We start from the raw sequence: 25,509 nt of genomic DNA, 5'->3' as shown, positions 1-25,509 counted from the left end.
TGTAAAACCTCAGACACCTGCTGCCACCTGTTGAATGTATTGAGCTTTGTTGCAGCAAATAATTTTATCACCACATGCACATAGACATTAGGACCAAGTGTGGTTGAGGTTTCCAAAGCCGGGGTTTTGGTGGCCACCAAGGCCACTGCTCCTTGGTTTAGCAACACAGGTAAAATAAATACATTTTTCAAAAATGTAATTAATGTTCTCACCAAAATAAATACAACGACTTCAGTCTTTGAGTAAAAAACAGAGGTTTGTGTAACTGTTATTTGTCCGTATCAGTTTTCTGGTCTTTGGAAGCAGGAGCTGGGTTTGTGTTTTAGGGGTTCAGAGGTGGACTGAGGGATGATGGGTATTTTAGAATAAGAGGAGGAGGTTTAAGGTCATGATGGGTTGCCCGTCCGATGAGGGGGCAAAGTGGTGGGATCCCCCTGTGACCGCTTGTTGTGCCCGCTGTACAGAGAAGAGATGGACGCGTTGGTGGGACCCCGCGGCTGCTGCAGGACCTGCCTGGAAAACATAGGCCCCCATCTGAAGAGCAGCACGTCCCCCACGGTGCTGCGGAAAGGCTTGCTGACGAAACAGTAGAGGAAGAAGTTAACAGCTGTGTTGAGCATAGCTAGCATGTTGGACAGGTCGTAAGCCAGGTGGATACGCCAGTCACTGTGAACCGATGACACGTACAGGTGGTAGACAACCACGATGGTCCTGGGTCCCCACAGCACGGAGAAGATGGAGGTGATGGCTAGCAGCATCGCTGTGGTTTTCACAAGTCGTCGTCTCGGGGCCGACTTGGACCCGTGTTGCTCAGTGACATACTGCGGCCTCTGCCTCACTCTCAGTGTGTGGATTATCAACGAGTTCAGCACCAGGAAGATGCTGCAGGGCAGGAAGTAGATGATGATCACATGTGTCCAGATGAGGACGCTGTCCAAAGACGTGGGCGGGTGACTGTTTCGCCACATGTCTGACCACCAAAAGAAGGGCACACCTGAGGCAAGGGATAAGGTCAGTACCACTGCAATGATCTTCCTGGTCCTTGCTGGGTAGCTGATCTTGCGGTGGAGGAGGGGGTGGCACAGCGCCACATAGCGGTCCACGGTGAGGGGTACGGTTGACCAGATAGAAGCGTGATTGGCTGCAAACTCAGCAGCGCTGACACTGTGTAGCAGGACTGCAGGGACATCACGGTGGAAGACGGCGGTCTCCAGCAGGAAGCCAACAAAGATGATGAAGAGCTGGGAGAGAATATCTGAGCCCGTCACCGCCAAAAGGTAGTAATACAGTGCCTTCTTTGTGCGGTACGCCAGTCGAGACAAGGCCACGGCGGTTAGAATGTTCACTAAGTCACAGGAAACAAAAACACACAATGAGCAAATATAACAGATACTGCATGTAAAATCACAGTTACACCATTTATAATTTAAAATAGTTCTTAATATGAGAGACATGCAGCTGGTCGGCTCTGTGTGAGCCTGATCCCATCAGATCTCAGCAGCTAAGCAGTGCAGCATCTTGTTAGTACTTGGATGGGAGACCTCTTTGGAACAGCAGCGGCTGTGTGTGTTTCATCAGGTGAAACTGGAGTTGTGTCAGGAAGGGCATCCGGCGTAAAATTTGTGCAAACTGCCAATGCAAATGTGGCTGTATCTGCTGTGGCGACACCGAACATTAATCGGAGCAGCTGAACTGACAACAACATTAATGTGAGAGACATATATTATTCATCCCTATAATGAAGTTTATTCTCACCATTTTATGTTTTAACCTGTCTGTAAATCCATCCATCCATCCACCCATCCATTGTCTGAACCTGCTTATAAGGATCACGGAAGACTGAAGTCTGTCCCAGCAGTCGTTTTGCGAGTAGACCCTGGACAGGCCATCAGACTGTCACAGGGCCGACACACAGGTAGTAAAAAAGAAAGGCTTTGTTCAGACTGTCAGTTCAAACAGACTGATTGCATATCGGATTCAAATCTGATCTCAGTGACTGACTGTTATCTTGATATATTGCAAGTGACCAGATCTGGTCTGTGTGTCCATGTAGCAAACCTCAGTTAGTACTGATCCACATCTGTTGCTTTAGTAACAAAACAGTGCCCAAATGGCAGTGGGTGTAGTGTAGTGTACCATGTGAGTGTGTGTGTGTGTATATATATATATATATATATATATATATATATATATATATATATATATATATATATATATATATACACACACACACACACACACACACACACACACACACACACACACACACACACACACACACACACACACACACACTTTGAGCTGAATTCAAAGATGTAAAACATTTTTTTTATACACAAAAGACCTATTTCTCTCAAATATTGTTTACAAATTCATGTAAATCTGTGTTAGTGAACACTTTTCCTTTGCCGAGATAATCCATCCCACCTCACAGGTGTGGCATATCAAGATGCCGATTAGACATCATGATTATTGCCCAGGTGTGCCTTAGGCTGGCCACAATAAAAGGCCACACAAAACAAAACATTTAAAAATCATACAAAGCTACAAAATATCTACAACCTCCAGTCAGAAGAAGGGTGGGCAATATGGACATTGCAAATTTAAGTCGTTAATATGGGGAAGGAAGCAATTTATTTCAAGTTGAAGGATTAAATCATCACTTTTTCAGCCATCCCACTGAATATTTCTTGGACTTGATTTATATCAGTCTTTTAGAAATACAAACAGTGTGGTTCTGTGTGGTAAATCTGTGTCACGTAAGCACAAGTAGGCAGTTCTCAAAAATTTAGTGACCATGGTGGCTCGTGGGGCTTCTGTGGATGTGAGTGGAGAAAGTGGGAATGATGACGTGGTATAGAGGAGGATTTCTTTAAAAGAATGTACATCTGAGATGCAAACCTAGATTTAATGTTTTGGTGAAAGGAAACCCTCCTCTATACCACTTCATCATGAAGCTGTATACGTAATATCAGTTATCAAGTTGTTCACCAATGAATATGGCTTTATACACGAAGGGTGTATAAAGCCATATTCATTGGTGAACAACTTCATAATGATTTTATCATATACTATAAATGATAAATGTTGTATGGTTTTCTGAAGGGTGTATAAAGCCATATTCATTGGTAAAAACAACTTGATAACGATTTTATCATATACTATAAATGATAAATGTTGTATGGTTTTCTGAAGGGTGTATAAAGCCATATTCATTGGTAAAACAACTTGATAACAATTTTATCATATACTATAAATGATAAATGTTGTATGGTTTTCTGAAGGGTGTATAAAGCCATATTCATTGGTAAAACAACTTGATAACAATTTTATCATATACTATAAATGATAAATGTTGTATGGTTTTCTGAAGGGTGTATAAAGCCATATTCATTGGTGAATAACTTGGTAATGAGTTTATCATATACCTATAAATGATAAATGTTGTATGGTTTTCTGAAGGGTGTATAAAGCCATATTCATTGGTAAAACAACTTGATAACAATTTTATCATATACTATAAATGATAAATGTTGTATGGTTTTCTGAAGGGTGTATAAAGCCATATTCATTGGTAAAACAACTTGATAACAATTTTATCATATACTATAAATGATAAATGTTGTATGGTTTTCTGAAGGGTGTATAAAGCCATATTCATTGGTGAATAACTTGGTAATGAGTTTATCATATACCTATAAATGATAAATGTTGTATGGTTTTCTAAAGGGTGTAAAAAGCCATATTCATTGGTGAACAATTTGATAACGATTTTATCATATACCTATAAATGATAAATGTTGTATGGTTTTCTGAAGGCTGTAAAAAGCCATATTCATTGGTGAACAATTTGATAACGATTTTATGATATACATGTACACTAAAGGCAATAGTAATAACTTCTGTGTAAATTGTAATCAGAATTTTATTAAATAGAACATTTCTAAACAGTTGTAATAAGACACTGAAAATATCTACGTCAAACACATTCAATTGATAATGTCATTGAATAGAACAGAAACAGGTGTATTAAATTACACATTGACAATATCTAGGATCGCACGTGCCGTGACATCACAACATATGTATGGATTGGCTGATTACCAAGGCGAGATTCATTCTGTGGGTTTTACTCAGGTGGTATGAAAAATATTACCGGTCTGTGAAAAATATCACAAGGGTGTATTGGTATTTATTCTTTAGTGTTTTATCCAATCAAATTGGCGTATCATTTATAGGTATATGATAACTGGTGATACAAAATGCAAAACATGCACGGTGCACAATTTCTCCAATCACAACCACTGAAGCCTGTAATTTCTGGGTTGTCTGGGTGTCTTGGTGGCTTTCCTCACTCTTCTCCTTCTTGCACAGTCACTCAGGTTTTTGAGAACTGTCTACTCCACACAGATTTACCACAGAGTGCCAAACTGTTTGTATTTCTTCATAACTGATGTAAATAAATTCCAAGAGATATTCAGTGACTTGGAAATGTTCATGTATCCATCCTCTGACTTGTCTGAAGAAAACTGGCAATAACCAATTACTTACAGGTATTATACCAAAGCATCCATTACTTGTACAACCCATCACCTTGGCTTTTACATTTTTAATTAATTTATATCAAGTTGTAGAGATTTGCTTTCAGTTTGAGGTTAAGGAAGGTAATTTTGGAAATTTTTATTTTTTGTGTTTTTTTGTAGTTGAAATGTCATAAACAAATCAAAATTTGTGAAATATCAAGTGTTCCACTACTTCTGGAGGTCACTGTATGTTTTGTTTATGTTCGACTGCTTTCTTGAACTGTGTGATGGCCACAGTCACCCTTGACTACAGAAAAATCCCAGCCTAACCAGCCGTCTGGAATTTGTGAAACAGGCTGCTTGAGGACTTGTTTGGTTAAAACAGAGCCATTATTGCCCAAATCCTTTTGACTGGGGTTGGTAAGGTCCAGAGTCTCTAGACCTTACACTGTTTGTAGTTTACTTTGTCCTTCTGTTGTGATTCGGCACTATATAAATAAATTGAATTTGTCTAAAGCACTCTAATACTTACATTATCTACTTATACTGCTTTTTTTCCCCAGACATACAGTGGAAGATTTATCACTTCGACTATTTCCAGAACAGTCCCTGTGTCTTTAATATTTATTCCCCCTTTGGAGACCATAAGATAGTTGAAGTCTTGATCCAACCCGGTGGTCACCTGGATGCTTTTTTACAATCTGCTCTCTTTCCTGCTGATGATGTTGGCTGGAAGGAGCCTATAATGACGTTTCAAGTACTAGGACCTCATAAAAATTACTGAAATAACACAGCCACACATTTATAAGTACTGTATATAAAAAGTACCTGGTACTCCGACACAGAGAAGAATACTGTAGTAGATAACGGGGAAGAAGCCCAGAACACATTTGGACTTCTGGAGCTCCTCGGGTTTCAGGCCCGGCGCTTGCTGGCTGGCCACGCTCACATTTAGCCAGTCGATCATGACCTTGGTGCTTTTCCTGGAAAATAACACAAGGGTAGAGGAACGCTTTCAAAACTCAGTCAGTTAGTTTCACATCTGCACTAACACAACCGTTGAAACATCAGGCAGTGACTGAATTTCTTTGTTTCTTCGTCACTTCACACGAACTCAAAACTGGATGAAAGTCAACAGCTTGAATCGGATGATCAGACGTCAGTCTGTTGGATCTAGTTGCAGCTGGTAAGACTGGACGACGCCACCTGTGAAAGCAGATACCATGTCCTACAGAGGATCTCCAAGGTCTCAGACGTGAAGTAGATGGTTGGATTGCAGGTGGCATCGTGGTCCATCATGTCCTGTGGTCTTAGGATGGAGATTTAATCTGTGTTCCTGAGGTTAAGTAGATGTCAGCAGGTGGCAAAGCTTTGGGTTTTCATGTTACAACTTTGTGTGGACTCGTCTGACGGATGACTAGACGTTTTGTTTAATCATTTAAATCTTGACTCAAAACACATACTTAGAGTAGAATAGAAAAGTCTTTATTGTCATTGTGTGTGTGTATGTGTGTGTGGGGGGGTTAACAACAAATTTGGATAAAAATGACTAATCTCATTGATGGCCAACAGCACTGAGGTGTTTCACACAGCAGGACAAGCAATATCAACCCAAAATCCATTCAAATAAAGTCTGCTTTATGGTACATTTTGGTGCAAATATACATTACATACAGCAGTCACTGTCAACACAAGTCCTAAAGGTTATAGGTCAAACATTAACACCACATTGGCGGGTGCTACATAAAAAAAACTACACCTTAACTTAAAACTAACTGCATTTAATTATGAATGTAAAATCTCAAGCAAAATACATGCATAAGCGAGTGGCATTAATAAATGCAACAAAAACACTGGAAACAACCCACAAATATCTCCACCTAATTCACCAAACAACACAGTCCAGTCAAAATGATGGAACAATAGGGCCTGGTTTCATAAAACAGTCTAATCTTGTTTAGTCAAATAAATTCACTTAGTTGACAAATTTTTATTTATTTATTTATTTTTTTACGTTAGTGGTTACACAAAGCACTTAGTCAGCTAAAGTTTTGCATTAGCCGACTAAAGTTTTTAGCCTAGTACAGAGGAGGCTAATTTTATTTTAGTCATCAAAACTTCAGTGTGTTACCTCAAAAAATAGCGGCTGTCATGTACCAACACTTGATGGAACACTCAAGAGCACCTGTAAATGTTAATGAAGCCAGTTAATGAAACAAATACTGGATCGTTCATGACAACAACCAACCCAGAAGTAAACAAAACTGTCGCGCAATGGAGCCATTATACCCATGAAAACCGTCGACTAACGTAAGACGGCCAATCTACTGAAAGATTAGATTGCTTTATGAAGCCGGGCCCAGGTATAGTTTTAGTAACAGCAATATTCCAGGCAGTGGTGGGCACAGTTCCACTAATCCGCAAACCACAAATTAGCGAAGCTAACTTTTTTGGTTATCAGATTAGGTTTTCAGCTAATATTGAAAACCATCAGTGGACCAATTAGCTTCTGCTAAATTTAGTTCTGCTAACTTTCAGTACGCTAACATTTTTTTATTTTTTTTATTTTTTTTGCTTGCATAGTGAGTAAAGCAGTCAAAAACATTTGCAAACCCTAAAATCATGCATGTTGGTCCCTGCAACAGTCAGACCACTGTGAGCTCAGTCCTCCCCTAGCAGAAGGGACTAGGCCAGCTGCCGGCTGCTGTTGCCAAAAAACGGGTCATTTACTTTCCACATGCAATGAGATGGACAGTGGGCAGGAGACATGAAACGCAAGCACTTTTCACTCATGATTTTTTCACTTATAAACAATTAATTCCAGAGAGTTTATCAACATTAATGGTAAGTGTCATTTTTACAAAGTGAAAATATTGCACATATCTATTAAAGTAATGCACTAATTCTGAATGTTTGAGCATTAACCGACACGCCAAAAGGCATTATGGGAAATTCAATGAGTCTCCTTCAGGATGGGAGTGTGTATAGTGACTGACATTGGTCGATATTAATTGTGAATTACACTTCACAAACAGAATTTTCAGTTTTGCAAATGCCTTTTTTTAAACAAAAAATAATAATAATAATAATAATTAATTAAAATAACATATTTGCAAATGCACATTTAGTGGTAAATACTAACACACGTTACAGAAACTTGTGTGTTGGTTTTTCACAAATAAACCATCCAACCGGTGAAGGAGACTCATTTTCCTATAATGCCTTTTGGCATGTGTGTCCGCTAATTTTTTTTTTTGTTTTTCGGTTTAGTGTTATAAAAGTTAAGTTTTCAATTAGCGGATTAGCGGTTATCAAAGCTAACTTTTTGTTAGCTGTGCCCACCACTGCTTCCGGGACTAATCTTCTGAACAGTAAATTGAGCTAAAATCATCCATGTTAATTTAACACTGGTGGTTTTGCTGTGTACCAAGTATCATCTAACATAGTATCATTCACAGTACTTTAAATAGCAATTGTACCCTGAAAAAACACAGAAAACTTGTCAAAATATCAAATTACGCTTAATATAAGAGACTGTCACTTAACAAGTGTCAGTAAGCTATAAGAACTTGGTTTTAGATCATACATACGTCTTTCAAATCTTGATGAGTGAAATTGTGTTTGGAAACATCTTAAATCATATCTGAAACTAAACAAGTGTTTTTCTCCCCTCCTCTCCGTGTACACTACTTCCTGTTACATTTTACAAATACAGTTAATATCAGATCTCCCTTCTTTATCTTCCTGAACTGTTTGCTTGATCTTTTAACAAAGAAACTGTAGAAACTACAACAAACCTACAGTCAGTTAATTACCTTCCAGTTCGTCAACAACAGATGGACTGACATCGATGACCCGGTCACTCGCCAACCTCCAGTGACTCATTACCGTCTTTCTGTCTCACCTTTTAGGATGTCATCCGTTCTGTTTCCTCTGCATGTTCGGTCTACTCTCCCTAATGTGCTGGGACTGCCTTATCTGCCTTCAATAACACACCATTTGTGCGTCATTGTTCAGCCAGCGTGTGGAAACTCTTGAGGCAACAGTCAACCAATCAATGTGTCTCGTCTCATGATGTGAACGAAGCATTCGCATTTGCACTTACTCATTTAATTACCGTCTTTGGAAAGACTATTTAGTTGTCAAATCCTGTGGGCACATGAAGTGGCTGCTGCTATTGATATATATATATATATATATATATATATATATATATATATATATATATATATATATATATATATATATATATATATATATATATACATTTATAATAATATCAAAAGTGACATGAATAATTTTACAATTTTGAAGAAGAATCTGCAAAAGACAAAAAAACTTGATGAGTTTCTACAACTGTAGATACCAAAATTGTAAAATCATTCATGAAAATTCAGTAAGGTTTGTCTTCTATAATATAACCCAATATTAAAAAAAAAAGTAGAGCAGAGTCACTTAGGTACGTGATCTTGAGAACCAGGGATGGTTCTCAAAATATTATATTTTCTTTCTTTTATATACTCAGAATTTAAATATTTCTCAAAATATAAATATTTGAAACCAAGGAGTGTTTTTTGTGTTCACCCTGTATATACATTACACTGACTTATTTATTTATTTTTTTATTTTTTTATTTTTTTAAGAATTGTTACAAAAATACACTCAACAAAAATATAAACGCAACACTTTTGGTTTTGCTCCCATTTTGTATGAGATGGACTCAAAGATCTAAAACTTTTTCCACATACACAATATCACCATTTCCCTCAAATATTGTTCACAAACCAGTCTAAATCTGTGATAGTGAGCACTTCTCCTTTGCTGAGATAATCCATCCCACCTCACAGGTGTGCCATACCAAGATGCTGATTAGACACCATGATTAGTGCACAGGTGTGCCTTAGACTGCCCACAATAAAAGGCCACTCTGAAAGGTGCAGTTTTATCACACAGCACAATGCCACAGATGTCGCAAGATTTGAGGGAGCGTGCAATTGGCATGCTAACAGCAGGAATGTCAACCAGAGCTGTTGCTCGTGTATTGAATGTTCATTTCTCTACCATAAGCCGTCTCCAAAGGCGTTTCAGAGAATTTGGCAGTACATCCAACCAGCCTCACAACCGCAGACCACGTGTAACCACACCAGCCCAGGACCTCCACATCCAGGATGTCCACCTCCAAGACGTCTGAGACCAGCCACTCGGACAGCTGCTGGAACAATAGGTTTGCATAACCAAAGAATTTCTGCACAAACTGTCAGAAATCGTCTCAGGGAAGCTCATCTGCATGCTCGTCGTCCTCATCGGGGTCTCGACCTGACTCCAGTTCGTCGTCGTAACCGACTTGAGTGGGCAAATGCTCACATTCGCTGGCGTTTGGCACATTGGAGAGGTGTTCTCTTCACGGATGATGCGAAGGAGATGTGTTGCACTGCATGAGGCAAATGGTGGTCACACCTTGATACTGACTGGTATCCCCCCCAATAAAACAAAACTGCACCTTTCAGAGTGGCCTTTTATTGTGGGCAGTCTAAGGCACACCTGTGCACTAATCATGGTGTCTAATCAGCATCTTGATATGGCACACCTGTGAGGTGGGATGTATTATCTCACCAAAGGAGAAGTGCTCACTATCACAGATTTAGACTGGTTTGTGAACAATATTTGAGGGAAATGGTGATATTGTGTATGTGGAAAAAGTTTTAGATCTTTGAGTTCATCTCATACAAAATGGGAGCAAAACCAAAAGTGTTGCGTTTATATTTTGTTGAGTATATATCTGAATTTCTTCATTTGTCTTTGCTCATATGACTATGAAAATATCCCAAAGCCCAGGGGGGTGGATCCTTTTTTTAGGAACTGTAACTAGAAGAGCAGATATCAAATAGCGTTCATCAATAATGTAATTCAGGACATCTGTGTGCACAGAGCGGAGCGGTATTTGTGCTGAAAAGTGTCTCGTTGTTTTTGTAGAGATGCAGCAAAACGGCAACTGTAAGAAAAACCGTTTTGGATTGAGACTTGAGTGAGCTTGATTTTGGGATTCTTTTTTTCACTGGTCTGTACTGCAAAATAGAATTACAAAGAAATCTATTATTTATTTATTTATATAATTTTGACATTTGTGCACATCCTTTTTACATGATGTTTTTCACTTCCAAACATGAGGGGAGGTTTTTTTTTTTTGGAGTGGGGAGATCTGTCAAGTATAATGACGTTGTCATTGTTCCTGTAAGAGAACGGCTACGTGCCTGAGTGAATCCATTACAGCTGTTTGTTCACCTCTTCAGCCTCAGCACTGAGAGGTCACGCTAAGTCCACTTTATCACAATATACACTCCAAGTGGTTTTGCATTAAAGCCAAGTTTAGATGTCACAGGATTAAGGAATAAACGTGAATGCAAAGCAAATGAAATATTGCTATTCTTACCTCAAATATTTAATAAAAAAAAAATGTGTTAGAATAACCCACTAGGATGGTAAATGCATTGTTCATATTAGCCTTCAAATCACAGGTGGAGGAAGTAAGGACTGAATCAGGAAGAGTCCTGGTGGATCCGAACTTCTTCCATTTCCAGATGATGGAGGCCACTGTGCTCATTGGGACCTTCAAAGCAGCAGAAATGTTTCTGTCCTTCCCCAGATTTGTGCCTCCAGACAATCCTGTCCCAGAAGTTTACAGACAATTCCTTTGACTTCATGCTTCGTTTGTGCTCTGACATGCTGTCAACTGGGACCTTATATGTAGACAGGTGTGCGTCTTTCCAAATCATGTCCAATCAACTGAATTTACCCCAGGTGGACTCCAATTAAGCTGTAGAAACATCTCAAGGATGATCAGTGGAAACAGGATGGACCCAAGCTCAATTTTGAGCTTTATGGCAAAGACTGTGAATACAAACATTCAAACTAATAAACTTTATTATTTTTGTGCAAATATTTGCTCATTTTGAAATGGATGCCTACAACACGTTTCAAAAAAGCTGGTTCAGTGGTATGTTTACCGCTGTGTTACATCACCTTTCCTTCTAACAACACTCAATAAGCGTTTGGGAACTGAGGACATTAATTGTTGAAGCTTTGTAGGTGGAATTCTTTCCCATTCTTGCTTTGATGTACGACTTCAGCTGTTGAACAGTCCGGGGTGTCCGTTGTCATATTTTACGCTTCATAATGCGCCACACATTTTCAATGGGTGACAGGTCTGGACTGCAGGCAGGCCAGTCTAGTACCTGCACTCTTTTACTACAAAGCAACGCTGTTGTAACACGTGCAGAATGTGGCTTGACATTGTCTTGCTGAAATAAGCAGGGACGTCCCTGAAAAAGACGTTGCTTGGATGGCAGCATGTGTTGCTTCAAAACCTGGATGTACCCTTCAGCATTGATGGTGCCATCACAGATGTGTAAGTTGCCCATGCCATGGGCACTAACACACTCCCATACCATCACAGATTTCTCCGGAGGACACAACGTCCATGATTTCCAAAAACAATTTGAAATGTGGACTCATCAGACCACAGTGCACTTTTCCACTTTGCGTCTGTCCATTTTAAATTAACTCGGGCCCAGAGAAGGTGGCAGCATTTCTGGATGTTGTTGATGTATGGCTTTCGCTTTGCATGGTAGAGTTTTAACTTGCACTTGTAGATGTAGTGAAGAACTGTGTTAACTGACAATGGTTTTCTGAAGTGTACCTGAGCCCACGCGATAAGATCCTTTACACAATGATGTTGGTTTTTAATGTAGTGCTGCCTGAGGGATCGAAGGTCACGAGCATTCAGTGTTGGTTTTCGGCCTTGTCGCTTACATGTAGAAAGTTCCCCAGATTCTCTGAATTTTCTGATTATATGATGGACTGTAGATGATGGAATCCCTAAATTCCTTGCAATTGAATGTTGAGAAACATTGTTCTTAAACTGTTCGACTATTTTTCACGCAGGTGTTCACAAAGTGGTGATCCTCACCCCATCTTTTCTTGTGAATGGCTGAGCTTTTTGGGGATGCGCCTTTTATACCCAATCATGAAACTCAGCTGTTTCCAATTAGGTGTTCTTTGAGCATTCATCAACTTTCCCAGTCTTTTGTTGCCTGTCCCAATTTTTTTGAAATGTGTTGCAGGCATCCAAAATTTGCACAAAAACAAAAAAGTCTATCAGTTTGAACATTAAATATCTTGTCTTTGTGGTGTATTCAATTGAATATAGGTTGAAGAGGATTTGCAAATCATTGTATTCTGTTTTTATTTACATTTTACACAATGTCCCAACTTCATTGAAATTGGGGTTGTACTTAGGTACATGCAGTTTCTTAATTTTAATAACATTTTTACTAAATTTGCAAAAATCTCAAATAAACCTTTTCTACATTGTCATTATGGGATATTGTGTGTAGAATTTTGAAGAAAAAAAATGAATTGCTTGCATTGTGGAATAAGGCTGTAACATAAAATGTGAGAAAGTAAAATGTTGTACTACTAATACTGTCTGGATCCACTGTAATCGGTACCATTTAACAGGACAAAACCAGACTTACAATCCAGCCTCAGTGTACCATGGCTTACACAAAAATGTATGATAGCCAGGTAGGGGTTAATAAATGAATAATAAATTCACAGAGATCAACATAGAAAAAATACTCCAATCATATTGAGTTATTTTTTATATTTGTCTGATCACAAGGATTCCAAAAAGGAAGAGTTTGGATGAGCTATGAATGAATATTATGGAGGTGGGGAGTAAAAACAACAAAAAATGGTTGCTCCAGTTTTGGTAAAAAGAGGTGAAAATTATTGACTGAGCTAACAGGATGTGCTTTCCCACATTGGCCCAATCCTGGGGAAAGGATCTTACTGATCAGTGATTTTTGACATATGAAAAAGTTTTTTTTTTTAACAATGTGCATTTAACAAAATTTTCAAGAAATTTTGAGTTGCTTAATTGGGTTCTATGATATCAAAACACTATCTGCAATCAGTATTGATTTGACATTGGAAGGATAACTCACCCTGACCCTTACAAAAAAAGAAGTTTATCCAACTTTACGAGCACTGTACATCTTTTAATCAATCAGTAAATAAATAAGCGAGTACTGTCAGGCATACATTTAAAAGATTATACTTAATGCATACTTCAATTTTTTGTATATATTGTTAATATAAACTAAGTTTCTTGGTCTATAATGTTAAATGGGCAGAAAAAGCTCAGTATATTTGGTGTATACTGACAAGTACACAGGAAGGTCTAAGTATACTTGACAACTATATTTACAGTAGCTTATCTTTATAGATGTAAGAAACAAGTGTCTTCAGCGAGCACATAAATGAGCAACTGCAAAACCAGGCTTTGTGTTCTAGGAGTTAGGTAGGTGGGCTTGTGATGACAGGGTCCATGGTTCAAATCCGCATCAGAGTGGAAAATCACTCAAGTCCCTGAAGTAAGTATATGTTCATGAATTAAATCGTGACCTCCAAGTACATGTCTACCTGTAAAGTTCACTTGACTCTTAAAAGTTTACTTACAAGTATACTTTTATATATGAACAAGTGGGCCAATGTAATACCAAGAAGTGTTTAAATAGTACACCTACTAGTATATTATAAAGTATACTTATGATATAAACTTGAGGATTGTTGTATAACATAAACTTTAAGTATACTTAGTGAATAACCCTGTTGTGTCAGATGATTTGCAGACGTTCATGCTGGTTATACGGTCGCAAATTGAGCTTTACGGATATTTGCGACCGTAATCCAGCGTGAACGTCCGCAAATCATCTGACACAAGGGGGTTATTCCCATTCTAATCCAATTACATTGTGTGCACGGTTTTCTGTAGGTAATTCGGTCGGCCAGGCTTACCGTTGAGGCAGTGTCGCTCCAACAGCGGTCAGGGCGTGGAGTAATCCATCAAATGTGCAACAGAATGATACACAAATGTGTATCAGAATCCACACTAATACTTTCGCATGGTAGTTTAAAGTCACCCATTTCGGCATTGTCATCAGTACGCGACTTTCTCTCGGTCTCCGCTAATAGTGCCATTATCAACATCTGTGTAGCAGCACGTGCAGAGTAATACATTAAACGGTGTGAAACGGTCGAATATTTTGCAACCTTACACCTGATATTATACAGTCTGAAATCTCACACGATTAACCAACCAGATTTGCAGAAAAAATGTAATCGGATTAGAATTTTATGTATACAGGTGAAGACCGGTTGCCAGGGTGGTTCTGTGGTGTTGTGGGTGCAGCACAGTGTGGTACCAGCACATTCTCCAATACTTGGGTTGTTGGTAAAGGGATGTCAATCGCTGATGTTGTGTTGTTGTATAATGTTGATTCAATGTCATACATTGACTTCAATGAAAACGTCAATCTTTGATGTTTGGGTGATGGTCAGGTGACATAAATGGCTGATGCTGATTTGCTGTTGAACTGTACGTTTTTCACCCATGGGTCAGTCTCTCTGGAGAATCCTTGAGTACCACTGGTCTGACTTTTAGTCAAACAACCGGCTACTCGGATAAGGAGCATCACTTGGTGAGGAAGCTACAGCTACAACACTTTGGACATGCGGCGTGTTCTTCAGTGAATTATAGATACCCCCAGCAACTGGAGGCTACAGGGACTCCAGTGTTTCATCAAGCTATGGTAGATAGATTGTTATTCTATGAGGTGGGGTGGCTGCTTGGTTGCCCATCCAGGACCCGAGGATGTTCTGCTATTCATGGATGCAACAATGTGCAGTACCAGTGCACGCGCCAAGACTTGACCCAACCTCCTGAGTTCAGAAACCCATAAATAAAAGAATTAAAGCCAAGTTATTTTTGTTTTTCTACTCAAATCAATCTGGCGAAAACAAGCAGTTCAAAGAAATCATCCAAATCCTAATGTTGTCATTTATGTCCATGAAGACATGATGGGAAACACCTGATGTGGAACCGTGGTGACAAACACTCAGGACTAGGACGACTGTGAGCAGGTATTCCACCGACCTGTCAGCATCACTGCAAACACGTCTTCTGCACTCTGAGGTGTTCGTCAGTCCAGAAGGGAGGAGGTGAGTTCTGGAAGCATGTGAGTCTCATCGAGGTCTCGTGTTGCGTCCCCGGGGGGCTGCATGTTCTCACCTCTTAGAAAAAGTAGCTGCCAGTCGTCAGAGGAGCCTCATTAAATCCAGCTCTTGGTTTAAATCTCGCCGACAGTTCAGATCCTCTTACACAAGGGAAACGAAACATAGTGAAGTGACGACCTATGACCTCCATCATTTTGATGCCGTCAAATGAAGAATTGCTCAAACAGGAAGGAAACTGGAAGCAGCTCAGCTGAGCCCGCAGTCTGCACTGGCACGGCATGTTCCTGATTAAGATTCCATGTTAGCTCCGTTTCCCAGGGAGCAGCTGGAAGCTGGGACTTGGTGCTGCTCAGGGGTCCAGTGCTCAGAAAACTGAGCTGAAGTGTGTGTTTGCTCTGATGATTCCTCAATTATTCATCGAGGAGCTGATGCAGCTGAAAGAACAGCGCTGGGAGCTACCAGCGTACCATAAGTATTATCTCTCAGCTTCATGTCAGCGGAAAACGAGTGCACGATATTCCGAAGCACGGTTTTTCGATATGTCTTGTTGGGTTTTATTGTGAACAGGATAGTCTGAAAGCTTGGCAGATGGGTGTGATGTGGCCAGTGGCAGTTCTACAGTGAATTACTCCTCAGGCAACACCCCCTCCAACTAGAGTCCCTTTATTCAGAGAGTAATGACATGATGCGCCAAAAAAAAAAAAACCAGTCACATGACTCATGATGCCAAAATAGCGCTCATTGTTAATCTATCTGCATGTAAATCCAGCTATTTTATTTATTTATTTGCTGAAAATGCCGGGTTGTTGTGCATTTGGATGCACAAATAGACACAACAAGGGCTTCAAGATGTACAGATTCCCTTCAGATCGGAACAGAAGAAAAATTTGGGAAAATAAAGTCAGCCGTGTGGGATAGAAGCGACTTCATTGTCAAAGTTTTGTGAGGTAAATTTATTGATCAGTCCCATGTACAGAAAAACTCACCTAAACCGTCATTGGATAAACCGGATGTTTTTGTATTGTTTTCCATGTAATAAACACCGTATATAACGGATTTTGTTTCATGGATTTTTGCTTATATTGGATAAAATATCCTGTCCGACCACATTGTATTTCCATTAAAAACCCCTCACATGCAGCCGGACAGATCAGTCTGGATGTGCACAGTAACAGAGGGACTAAATTAAAGTTTAGCGCTCTGACACTCGCCAATTTGAGGAAAGTGGGACCAGAGTCATTTCTGTGATTAAAAGCCAGACTGTTTATTTTTTTCACACCATGCTCAGACACGGACCCACAGTCTGGACGTGTACCTGTTAAATCAGACACCACAAAAGGCTGTGATTGGACACTGTTCTGCTTTCACTCTTTCCTCTCATATTTTAATAGTTTTTGCAGTGCACACGCCGATTACAAATGGATCAGAAAAGTCAGCAAATTTACAACAGGGAGTTGGAAAAAGAGAAAATTGTACAGCTTACCTTTAATTGGAGGTGATGATTGTAGAAAGAAAAGCTTGTTGAGGGACAAATTAATCCAGAATAAAGCATAATCCAGCGACAGAGAACTTTAAAACTGTCACGCACGTCATTGCATGACACGGAGTTACAGAGCTGTAGAAGCATAAATCAAGCTTTAAATTAATTAAATAAGTCATCATAAATTGTACATTTATGTAAATTTGATAGCTTAACTATTTTTATATTTATTTTGATAGCACCTGTACCTGGATGTGTTGCTGTATGTGGTTAACTGATAAAAAAAAAAATGCCATTGAAAACATAAAGGGTTCATTCAGTAGTTCAGCACAATTGGCCCCAAAATGGCACCATGTTCTCAGGTGGCGGTGCTCTTTGAATAAAGGAACTCTACACAAACAGCTATTTTGTATTATTTTATTATTATTATTTAACATTTTGTTGTGCTTCTGCTGTCTGCCACAGTTTTGTGTTTTCTTGTCTTTTGTTGTCTCTGATTTTTGCCCTACTAACTCTCATCTACGTGTTTCAGCTTTTGGATTCGATCAGCTCCGTCACAGCCACCTGGTCCTGCTCTGGTTCTACATTATGCTGCTGCTGATACCTGGTCTGGGAGTCCACCTTTTGCTTCACCACTCTGGCTCATCTCTCCCTCCTCCAGTGCTTGGTTCATCTGCTCATTCTACTTATATTTTCAATTATTTGCAAAATAAACTGTTATATTTTTGGAACTCAAGGCCTGTTTCTCTGCATTCGAGCCCTAACCTCTGTTTCCGGCCACAACATGGACTTGGTGGGAGCAGACCAGATTCGTAAGGCCCTTGGCTCACAGGGAGCACTTCTTAGCCAACAACAACAACAACAACTTGCTATTCTCTCAGACCAACAGCTTGTCCTCGCCTCTCAGATATCCAACCTTTGCAATCAGCTCTCCACGCTCACTGATCTCCTGTCTCCTAGTCCACCATGTCTTTCCGGCTGCATGGCATTCCACAGGACATTGTGTTGGACCAAGGACCCCAGTTCACATCACAGGTCTGGAAGTCCTTTTGCTCTGCCTTAGGGGCCTCAGTCAGCCTCTTGTCCGGGTTCCATCCCCAAACCAACAGCCAAGCGGAATGGGCCAACCAGAGGCTCGAGGCCGCCCTCCGGTGCATTACTTTCTCCCACCCATCCGCCTGGAGCACCCACCTACCTTGGATCGAGTACGCTCATAACACCCAGGAGAGCTCAGCCACAGGAATGTCGCCTTTCGAGTGCTCTCTGGGTTACCAGCCCCCACTGTTTCTGGACGTCTGTTCAGGCCCACCTCCACCTCCAACGCTGTCAATGGGCGTGGAGTACTGCCTATTCAGACGAGAGGCAGGACTATATGCCATGCAGACCATCATCGGACCCCGGACCCCCGCTACCTTTCTGGGCAAGATGTCTGGCTCTCAGCCAAAAATGTGCATCTCGGGACTGAAACGTGGAAGCTGGTACCACGGTACCTGGGTCTGTTCACCGTGAAGATTATCAACCTTGTGACTGTCAAACTGAAGTTGCCACGGTCTCTCCAGATCCACCCGGATTCCATGTTTCTCGTCTCAAGCCTGTGCAGGTCAGCGCCTTGTCAAGTCACTTCAGCTGGCAATGTGAAAGCAGCTCAAGTTCTAAACCCTCCTTACAAACAGGCAGACTGTCATTTCTGTAAATGTTTTCCCACGAGTGGGCAGTTTGTCCTCTCCAGTGAGATTCACACCCGTTCTTACACCCTGTCTGTCCGCTTTGAAGACACCTTTGATTTTATAAACTGGCTGCCTGCTTCATTCTTCCTTCATTTTGATCCACAGAGAAATGTGGCACAAGGTTTTGGTTCTGGTTCTGTGCTCCTTTGTCCTACCAGAGGAGATGCTGTGGAGCCAGACAGCAGTGTCCCGCTGAGCAGAGCAGGATGCTCTCTCCGGAGCCAAAGCGGAGAAGGCTCTCTTCTCCTGTAACGCTCCTCCCTCCACGCTTCACCTGGCTGTAGCAGACAGATGGTTACATTTGAGAGATGGGGATGGACCACTTGTCTTCCTGGGTAGGTTCCATCTAGGACCCAGGAGGTTTTCATGGCATCTTGCATAGGTATATGATGATAGGTATTCTCCCAAAGATAACTTGAGGGGAATACATCCTAAGCCTAGTCTATAGGATGTACTGTTGCTGGTGCTTATCCCTGGATATCATAGTATAAACAGGATGAGAGCCTACAACCCCCCCCCCCACCGAAAACACACCAGTCAATCACAGGCTACTTCCCAAGCCAAGACTAGTACCAATTTACACCTGGGTGGACTGAGACAATGCAGATGACCCTATGACTGCTGGGATAGGCACCAGCCCCCTCTGACCCTGGATCGGATGGGTGAGTGATATAAATGATGTCCAAGACATATTCAGTGACTTGGAAATGTTGATGTGTCCATCGCTTACCTTGTCTAAAGACAACTGGCTGCAAAAGTGATGATTTACTGTAAATTCATCAAAGGGTGCCAATGACTCTCCAGCATACATGTCAGGATTTTATTGTTTCACTTTGTGAAAGCTCCAGCACCCCGTGACCTTTAATTGGAGTAAGTGGTTGAAGATGAGTGAGTGAGTGAGAGGAAATCAGCACTTTTTCCATCTGCATCAGAAGCTCAAAGCACTTTACAATGATGCCTCACATTCACACTGACACACTGATGTCAGGGTGCTGCCATGCAAAGTGTTCACCATACACAACTAGCAACTAGGGGATTCAGGACCTTGCCCAAGAGCCCTTAGTAATTTTCTGGCTTGGCTGGGTTTTGAATCGAGGATCCTCTGGTCTAAAGCCCAACACTTAACCACAAGACCATCACCTTCCCCAGACTACCTTAACACTAGATACACCAATATTTATTTTTATATTTATATTTATAAGTCACTGAATATGTCTTGGACCTGGTCTACATCACTCATTAAGAACTGCAAACAGTATGGTGGTGCAAGTCTGTCTGGAGGAGGCCATTCTCAAAAAAACTGAATGACTATGCAAGAAGGAGATTAGTGAGGGAAGCCACAAGACACCCAGACAACTCTGAAGAAGTAATGCATATAAGTTGGCTCTCTTGCACCAGGAGCCACAGTGTTATGGCGGAATGAAGCAGAGAACTTGCATACAAGAAAAGAGATCAAACCTAGGCCTGAGTCTCCCATGTGCCTTGTAATGTTCACATCTTTTTTAATCCTCCTCTGCAACTAAATTTACATTGTGCACGGTTTATCCAGTCACAATCACACAACTCCATTTAAAACTCTTCATAACACAGAATCTGCTTTAATAAGGGTTTATAATGATATCCTTCTTGCATGTGATTCTGGTAACCACGTTGTTTTGGTTTTGCTTGATGTAACTGCTGCCTTTGATACAGTGAACCATTACATTTTATTATCTCGATTACATCACTTAGTGGGCTTAAATGGTTTAGGTCTTACTTGGCAGATAGAACTTTTTCTGTGCATATTTGTGGCTCTGAATCATCGGCACTTTCTTTGTCATGTGGCATCCCACAGGGCTCAATTCTGGGGCCACTGCTTTTTCATTTTATTTACTGCCTCTGGGTGCCATACTCAGATGTCATGGGATCTCATTTCATTGTTACACTGATGATTGCCAAATTTATCTGCTCTTGAGGCAGAAGGATGTTATTTCCATAAAACAGGTCCTGGTAGACCCAGATGACATTAAAGCTTGGTTGGCCTTGAACTTTTTAAATTTTAATGAAAAGAAAACAGAGGTGATGGTGTTTGGACTAGAGATGGGTGATACCGGGAATTTTGGTATTCATCTGATACCAAGTAAATACAGGCCCAGTATTGCCGATATTGATACCAATACTGATACTCTTTCATATTTAAGCTTCATAGATCCAAAGGATCCAAAAGACCTAAGATATAATTTCGCCAAACATTGTACATGACAACAAAATACTTTATTATCACAATCAACATTTTTGTTTAAAAACATATCACTCAACACAACTTAAAACAAAATCTCCTGAGGTAGAGGGCTGACAAACCACAATACAAGGGTGCGCTGCTCCGTGTTGTGTGACACAGCACAGCGCTGCTCTTACAGACAGAGACTTTGATGGATCTGCATGTGCAGCAGTCAGTGCATGCAGGAGAGAAAAAAGCTTGAGTATCGATCTTTTTACATGAGGATCATTCAATATCAATACCAGCGTTGGTATCGATATTATCAATATTAGGATAGATCTGTCCGCCTCTAGTTTGGATCCAGTGGCCTCTGTGAGTCCTCCTCTATTGCCTTAGGACCCTTGGAGGTTTATTTCAGACCTGTCATTATTGACCTTGGTTTTAAGGTGAACAGTGATTTTAAATTGGACAGCCAAATTATAGCTGTGGTTAAGTGGTTAAGCTGTGGTTAAGTTTTTATCATTTAAGGCAGCTGGCAACAGTGAACTCTTTTCTGTCCAGACAGCAATTTGAAGCAGTGATCCATGGTTTTATTTCATCTCATCTGGATTATTGTAATTTACTTTATGTGGGAGTCAGTCGGTCGCTACTTTCGCATCTGCAGCTAGTTCAAAGTGCCGCTGCACGACTTCTGACAAGAGCTCAAAAGTGAGAACATATAACTCCTGTATTGGCCTCACTTCATTGGATATTTTAGGGTCCATTTTAAAATTCTTATGTTTGTTTTTTGTCTTCACAGTGTTGCCCCGCCTTACCTCTCTGAGCTTCTTCAACCTTACGTACCGTCTCAGACTCTCAGGTCAGATAATCAGCTACTCCTACAAGTACCAAGATCCAGAAGGAAGCTCAGAGGGTCAGGGCCTTCTCTACTGTTGCTCCTAAATTGTGGAACAGCTTGCCCTTGTCTGTTAAAGAGGCATTCATTATTTTTCTTCTTGGCTTTCGGCTCCAGTGAGACCAATTTTTAAATTGTATTTCTTATTCATTTATTTAAATGTATGTTTTAATGTACAGCACTTTATATCAGCGGCGGTTGTGTTAAAGTGGTTTATAAATAAAGATGGTATGGTATATAACACCTTCATAACTCAGACTGAGAGAATAACTCCTGCCAAGTTGTCATGAGTGTTTTGGTGGCTTCCCTCACTCATCTCCTTTGTGCAAGTCACTCAGGTTTTGAAAACTGTCTACTCCAGACAGATTTACAATACAGTACCTTACTGTTTGTATTTCTTAATAACTGATGAAAATGATGTCCAAGATGTATTCAGTGACTTCCAAATGTTCATGTATCATCCCCTGACTGGTCTAGTTTGTCCGTAAAGCCCCTGAAAATGGAGCACTGTGTACAAAAATGGTTGCAATTTGTAAATGATTAATTCAATGTTTTTGTTAAATGCCTCAAATTAAAGCTGAAGGCTGCCACAGCAAACACATCTTTATTATTTCCTTTCAACTCTCCCCTGTGGAGGAGAACAAATGCAAAACTATGAAATTTGAGTCATTGTCCAAATACTTACAGCAGGTAAAATAAGTATTGACCACGTCACCATTTTTCTCAGTAAATATATTTTTAAAGGTGCTATTGACATGAACTTTTCACCAGATGTCAGTAACAACCCAAGTAATCCACATATACAAAGAAATCAAAAGAAATAAGTACAGAAATAATGTGTAATAATGCGAAATGACACAAGGAAAAACGATTGAACACGCTTAGTGAATTTTTTTTAATACTTCGTACAAAAGCCTTTGCCAGCAAACATTTCTACATTGCTGTCACATTGTGGCGACATCATTTTTTGGTCAACATGACATTTTATGGTGACATGATGACATCATTGTGTAGACTCCTAGCTACGTTTTTAGCTCTGTCATCAAGTGAGGTTGTATTGTGTCCATTAAAAAACCTTCTCACAACCCAAAAATAACCTTTCTCTGACCATCTGGTGATGAAAAAGGCTTCCACCTGATTACATTGTAGTAAGTCCCTCTGGCTGTGCCCTCGTTTTTTACTCGGAGTCACCACAGCAGATCCAAGGTGGATCTGCATGTTGATTTGGCACAAGTCTTACGCCAGTGAAATGATGTTCTTTCCACTTGCACATTGTGGCCCCACAGTGCTCTCTGGAACATTCAGAAGCTTAGAAGTCCTTCTGTAAACAATGCCATTAGTATGTTTTGCCACAATAAGGTTTCGAAGATCTTGAAAGAGCTCTTTCCTTTTACACATCATGAGATGTTTCTTGTGTGACACCTTGGTAATGACACTCCTTTTTATAGGCCTTCAGTTGGGACTTAACCATCTGATATTAATTTGCACTGACAAGGGGCAGGATTGCATTCTAATTAGTGATAGATTTCAACTGGTGTCTTGGCTTTCTGTGTCTTTTTGAACCTCCCTTTTTTCAGGTGTTTAATACTTCTTGCCTGTGTCATTTCATATTATTACACATATCTTAATTTCTGTGCTTATTTGTTTTGGTTTCATTGTATGTGTAAATTATTTGGGTTGTTTCTGACATACAGTGAAAATGTCATGTCAATAGCACCTTTAGAATTATATTTACTGAGAAAAATGGTGACATGTTCAATACTTATTTTATCTGCTTGTATGTGTACATGCATGTATATGATATAGATTGGGGCTATACAAAACAAGTTCTTTTTAACAAATCTACAGCACTAAGAACACTGCATGTGTTGTGACACAATAATGGTAACATATCTTGAAACAAATAAAAACACAAAGCACAATAAACATATTTAAGGCTGGCATAAAACAGCCTTTAAAAGACAAGAATGTTGATACATCCGAGTTCTATTTTTTGCAGTTATCAGATTCAGAAATTCTGAAACTAACCAAATATTTCAAACAAAGCATCAAATGTACTTACTCAACAGACTGAAGCTTAAACAGCACCAAGACATACAAACGCCAAAAAACTGAGTTTATCAGAAATTTAATCATTAAAAAAAAGAAGTGATGTCATCCAGACCTGCTGTGTTTCTCCCAAGAACTTTTGCAATAAGGCTGCTCCTTGCATGAACAGCTGAAGTCAGTGATATGCAACAGTGCTGATTACACACACATACACACACACACAAAAACCCCTCATTTGATCCTTTTACAGCAGAGCAGCCCAAAGCTGGTGCACAAACAAGGAATATGCAGAGTTTGCTTTGGATGAGTTTGCCTTGTATGACCGTTCTCACAAATGCCCATCTTTGCAGATGACTCTTACCTTTACATTCAGTCTTCACAGAGATGGTCCACCTGGTTACAGCCTGTCCTTTGCTCCGTCTTCCCCCACACAGGATCCTACATCATGGCACAAACCCCGAAGAGAAAGGGACGACTGGAATCCACAAGGTCAGCACATCGCTGCAGGGAAAGAGTCAAGGAGAGAAGTGAGGCAGAGGGGAGTCGAGATGAACAGAGAGAGAGAGAGAGTGTGAGTGAGAGGCTTTAGACAGAGAGAGAGAGGTTTATCTGAAGAAGACAAGAGGTGAAGCTTAAAAAGTGCAGAACATCATACAGGGAAAATGACTGAAAAAAAAGATCAAAGTGTGTTAGAAAAAACAAATATAAGAAAGGTTTCTTATCTACGAGGGCTGTCAATAAAGTATAGGTCCTTTTTATTTTTTTCAAAAACTATATGGATTTCATTCATATGTTTTTACGTCAGACATGCTTGAACCCTCGTGCGCATGCGTGAGTTTTTCCATGCCTGTCGGTGACGTCATTCGCCTGTGAGCACTCCTTGTGGGAGGAGTCGTCCAGCCCCTCGTCGGAATTCCTTTGTCTGAGAAGTTCCTGAGAGACTGGCGCTTTGTTTGATCAAAATTTTTTCAAAACCTGTATGGCACATCGAAGTGGACACGGTTCGAAAAATTCAGCTGGTTTTCTGTGAAAATTTTAACGGCTGATGAGAGATTTTTGAGGTGATACTGTCGCTTTAAGGACTTCCCAGGGAGCGAGACGTCGCGCAGCGCTCTCAGGCGCCGTCGTCAGCCTGTTTCAAGCTGAAAACCTCCACATTTCAGGCTCTATTGATCCAGGATGTCGTGAGAGAACAGAGAAGTTTCAGAAGAAGTCGGTTTCAGCATTTTATCCGGATATTCCACTGTTAAAGGAGATTTTTTTTAATGAAAGACGTGCGGACGGATTGTGATGCACCGCCACAGGAAAAACACCTCTGTTGGAAGCCTTAAGGACAAGTTGGAACATGCCCAGCTGTTACAATTTCTCAGATACTCACTACACTGAAAGCCATCAAAAGCCGCCTGGATTTTACAAATGGTTATCAACACAGAGGTGTTTTTCCTGTGGCGGAGCGTCGCGGTGGCTGCGAGCTGACGCTGCAATCTGTCCGCACGTCTTTCATTAAAAAAAAATCTCCTTTAACAGTGGAATATCTGGATAAAATGCTGAAACCGACT

The 25,509-nt window shown here is 40.3% G+C and overlaps 1 protein-coding gene across 1 annotated transcript; it reads right to left on the bottom strand.

The window, feature by feature from the left end:
* Positions 1-386: 386 nt before the first annotated feature.
* On the bottom strand, positions 387-24,446 carry gpr142 (G protein-coupled receptor 142). Its single transcript, XM_034193757.1, has 3 exons — positions 24,312-24,446; positions 5,352-5,506; positions 387-1,345 (listed from the first exon to the last, which is right to left on the bottom strand). Exons 2-3 carry the CDS (start codon positions 5,488-5,490, stop codon positions 387-389), a joined length of 1,098 nt encoding a protein of 365 aa, XP_034049648.1. The 5' UTR covers positions 5,491-5,506; positions 24,312-24,446.
* Positions 24,447-25,509: the final 1,063 nt, after the last annotated feature.

The sequence above is a fragment of the Thalassophryne amazonica genome, chromosome 18, assembly GCF_902500255.1.
Source record: "Thalassophryne amazonica chromosome 18, fThaAma1.1, whole genome shotgun sequence".
NCBI lineage: Eukaryota > Metazoa > Chordata > Actinopteri > Batrachoidiformes > Batrachoididae > Thalassophryne > Thalassophryne amazonica.
This window is presented reverse-complemented; position numbering and strand designations above follow the sequence as displayed.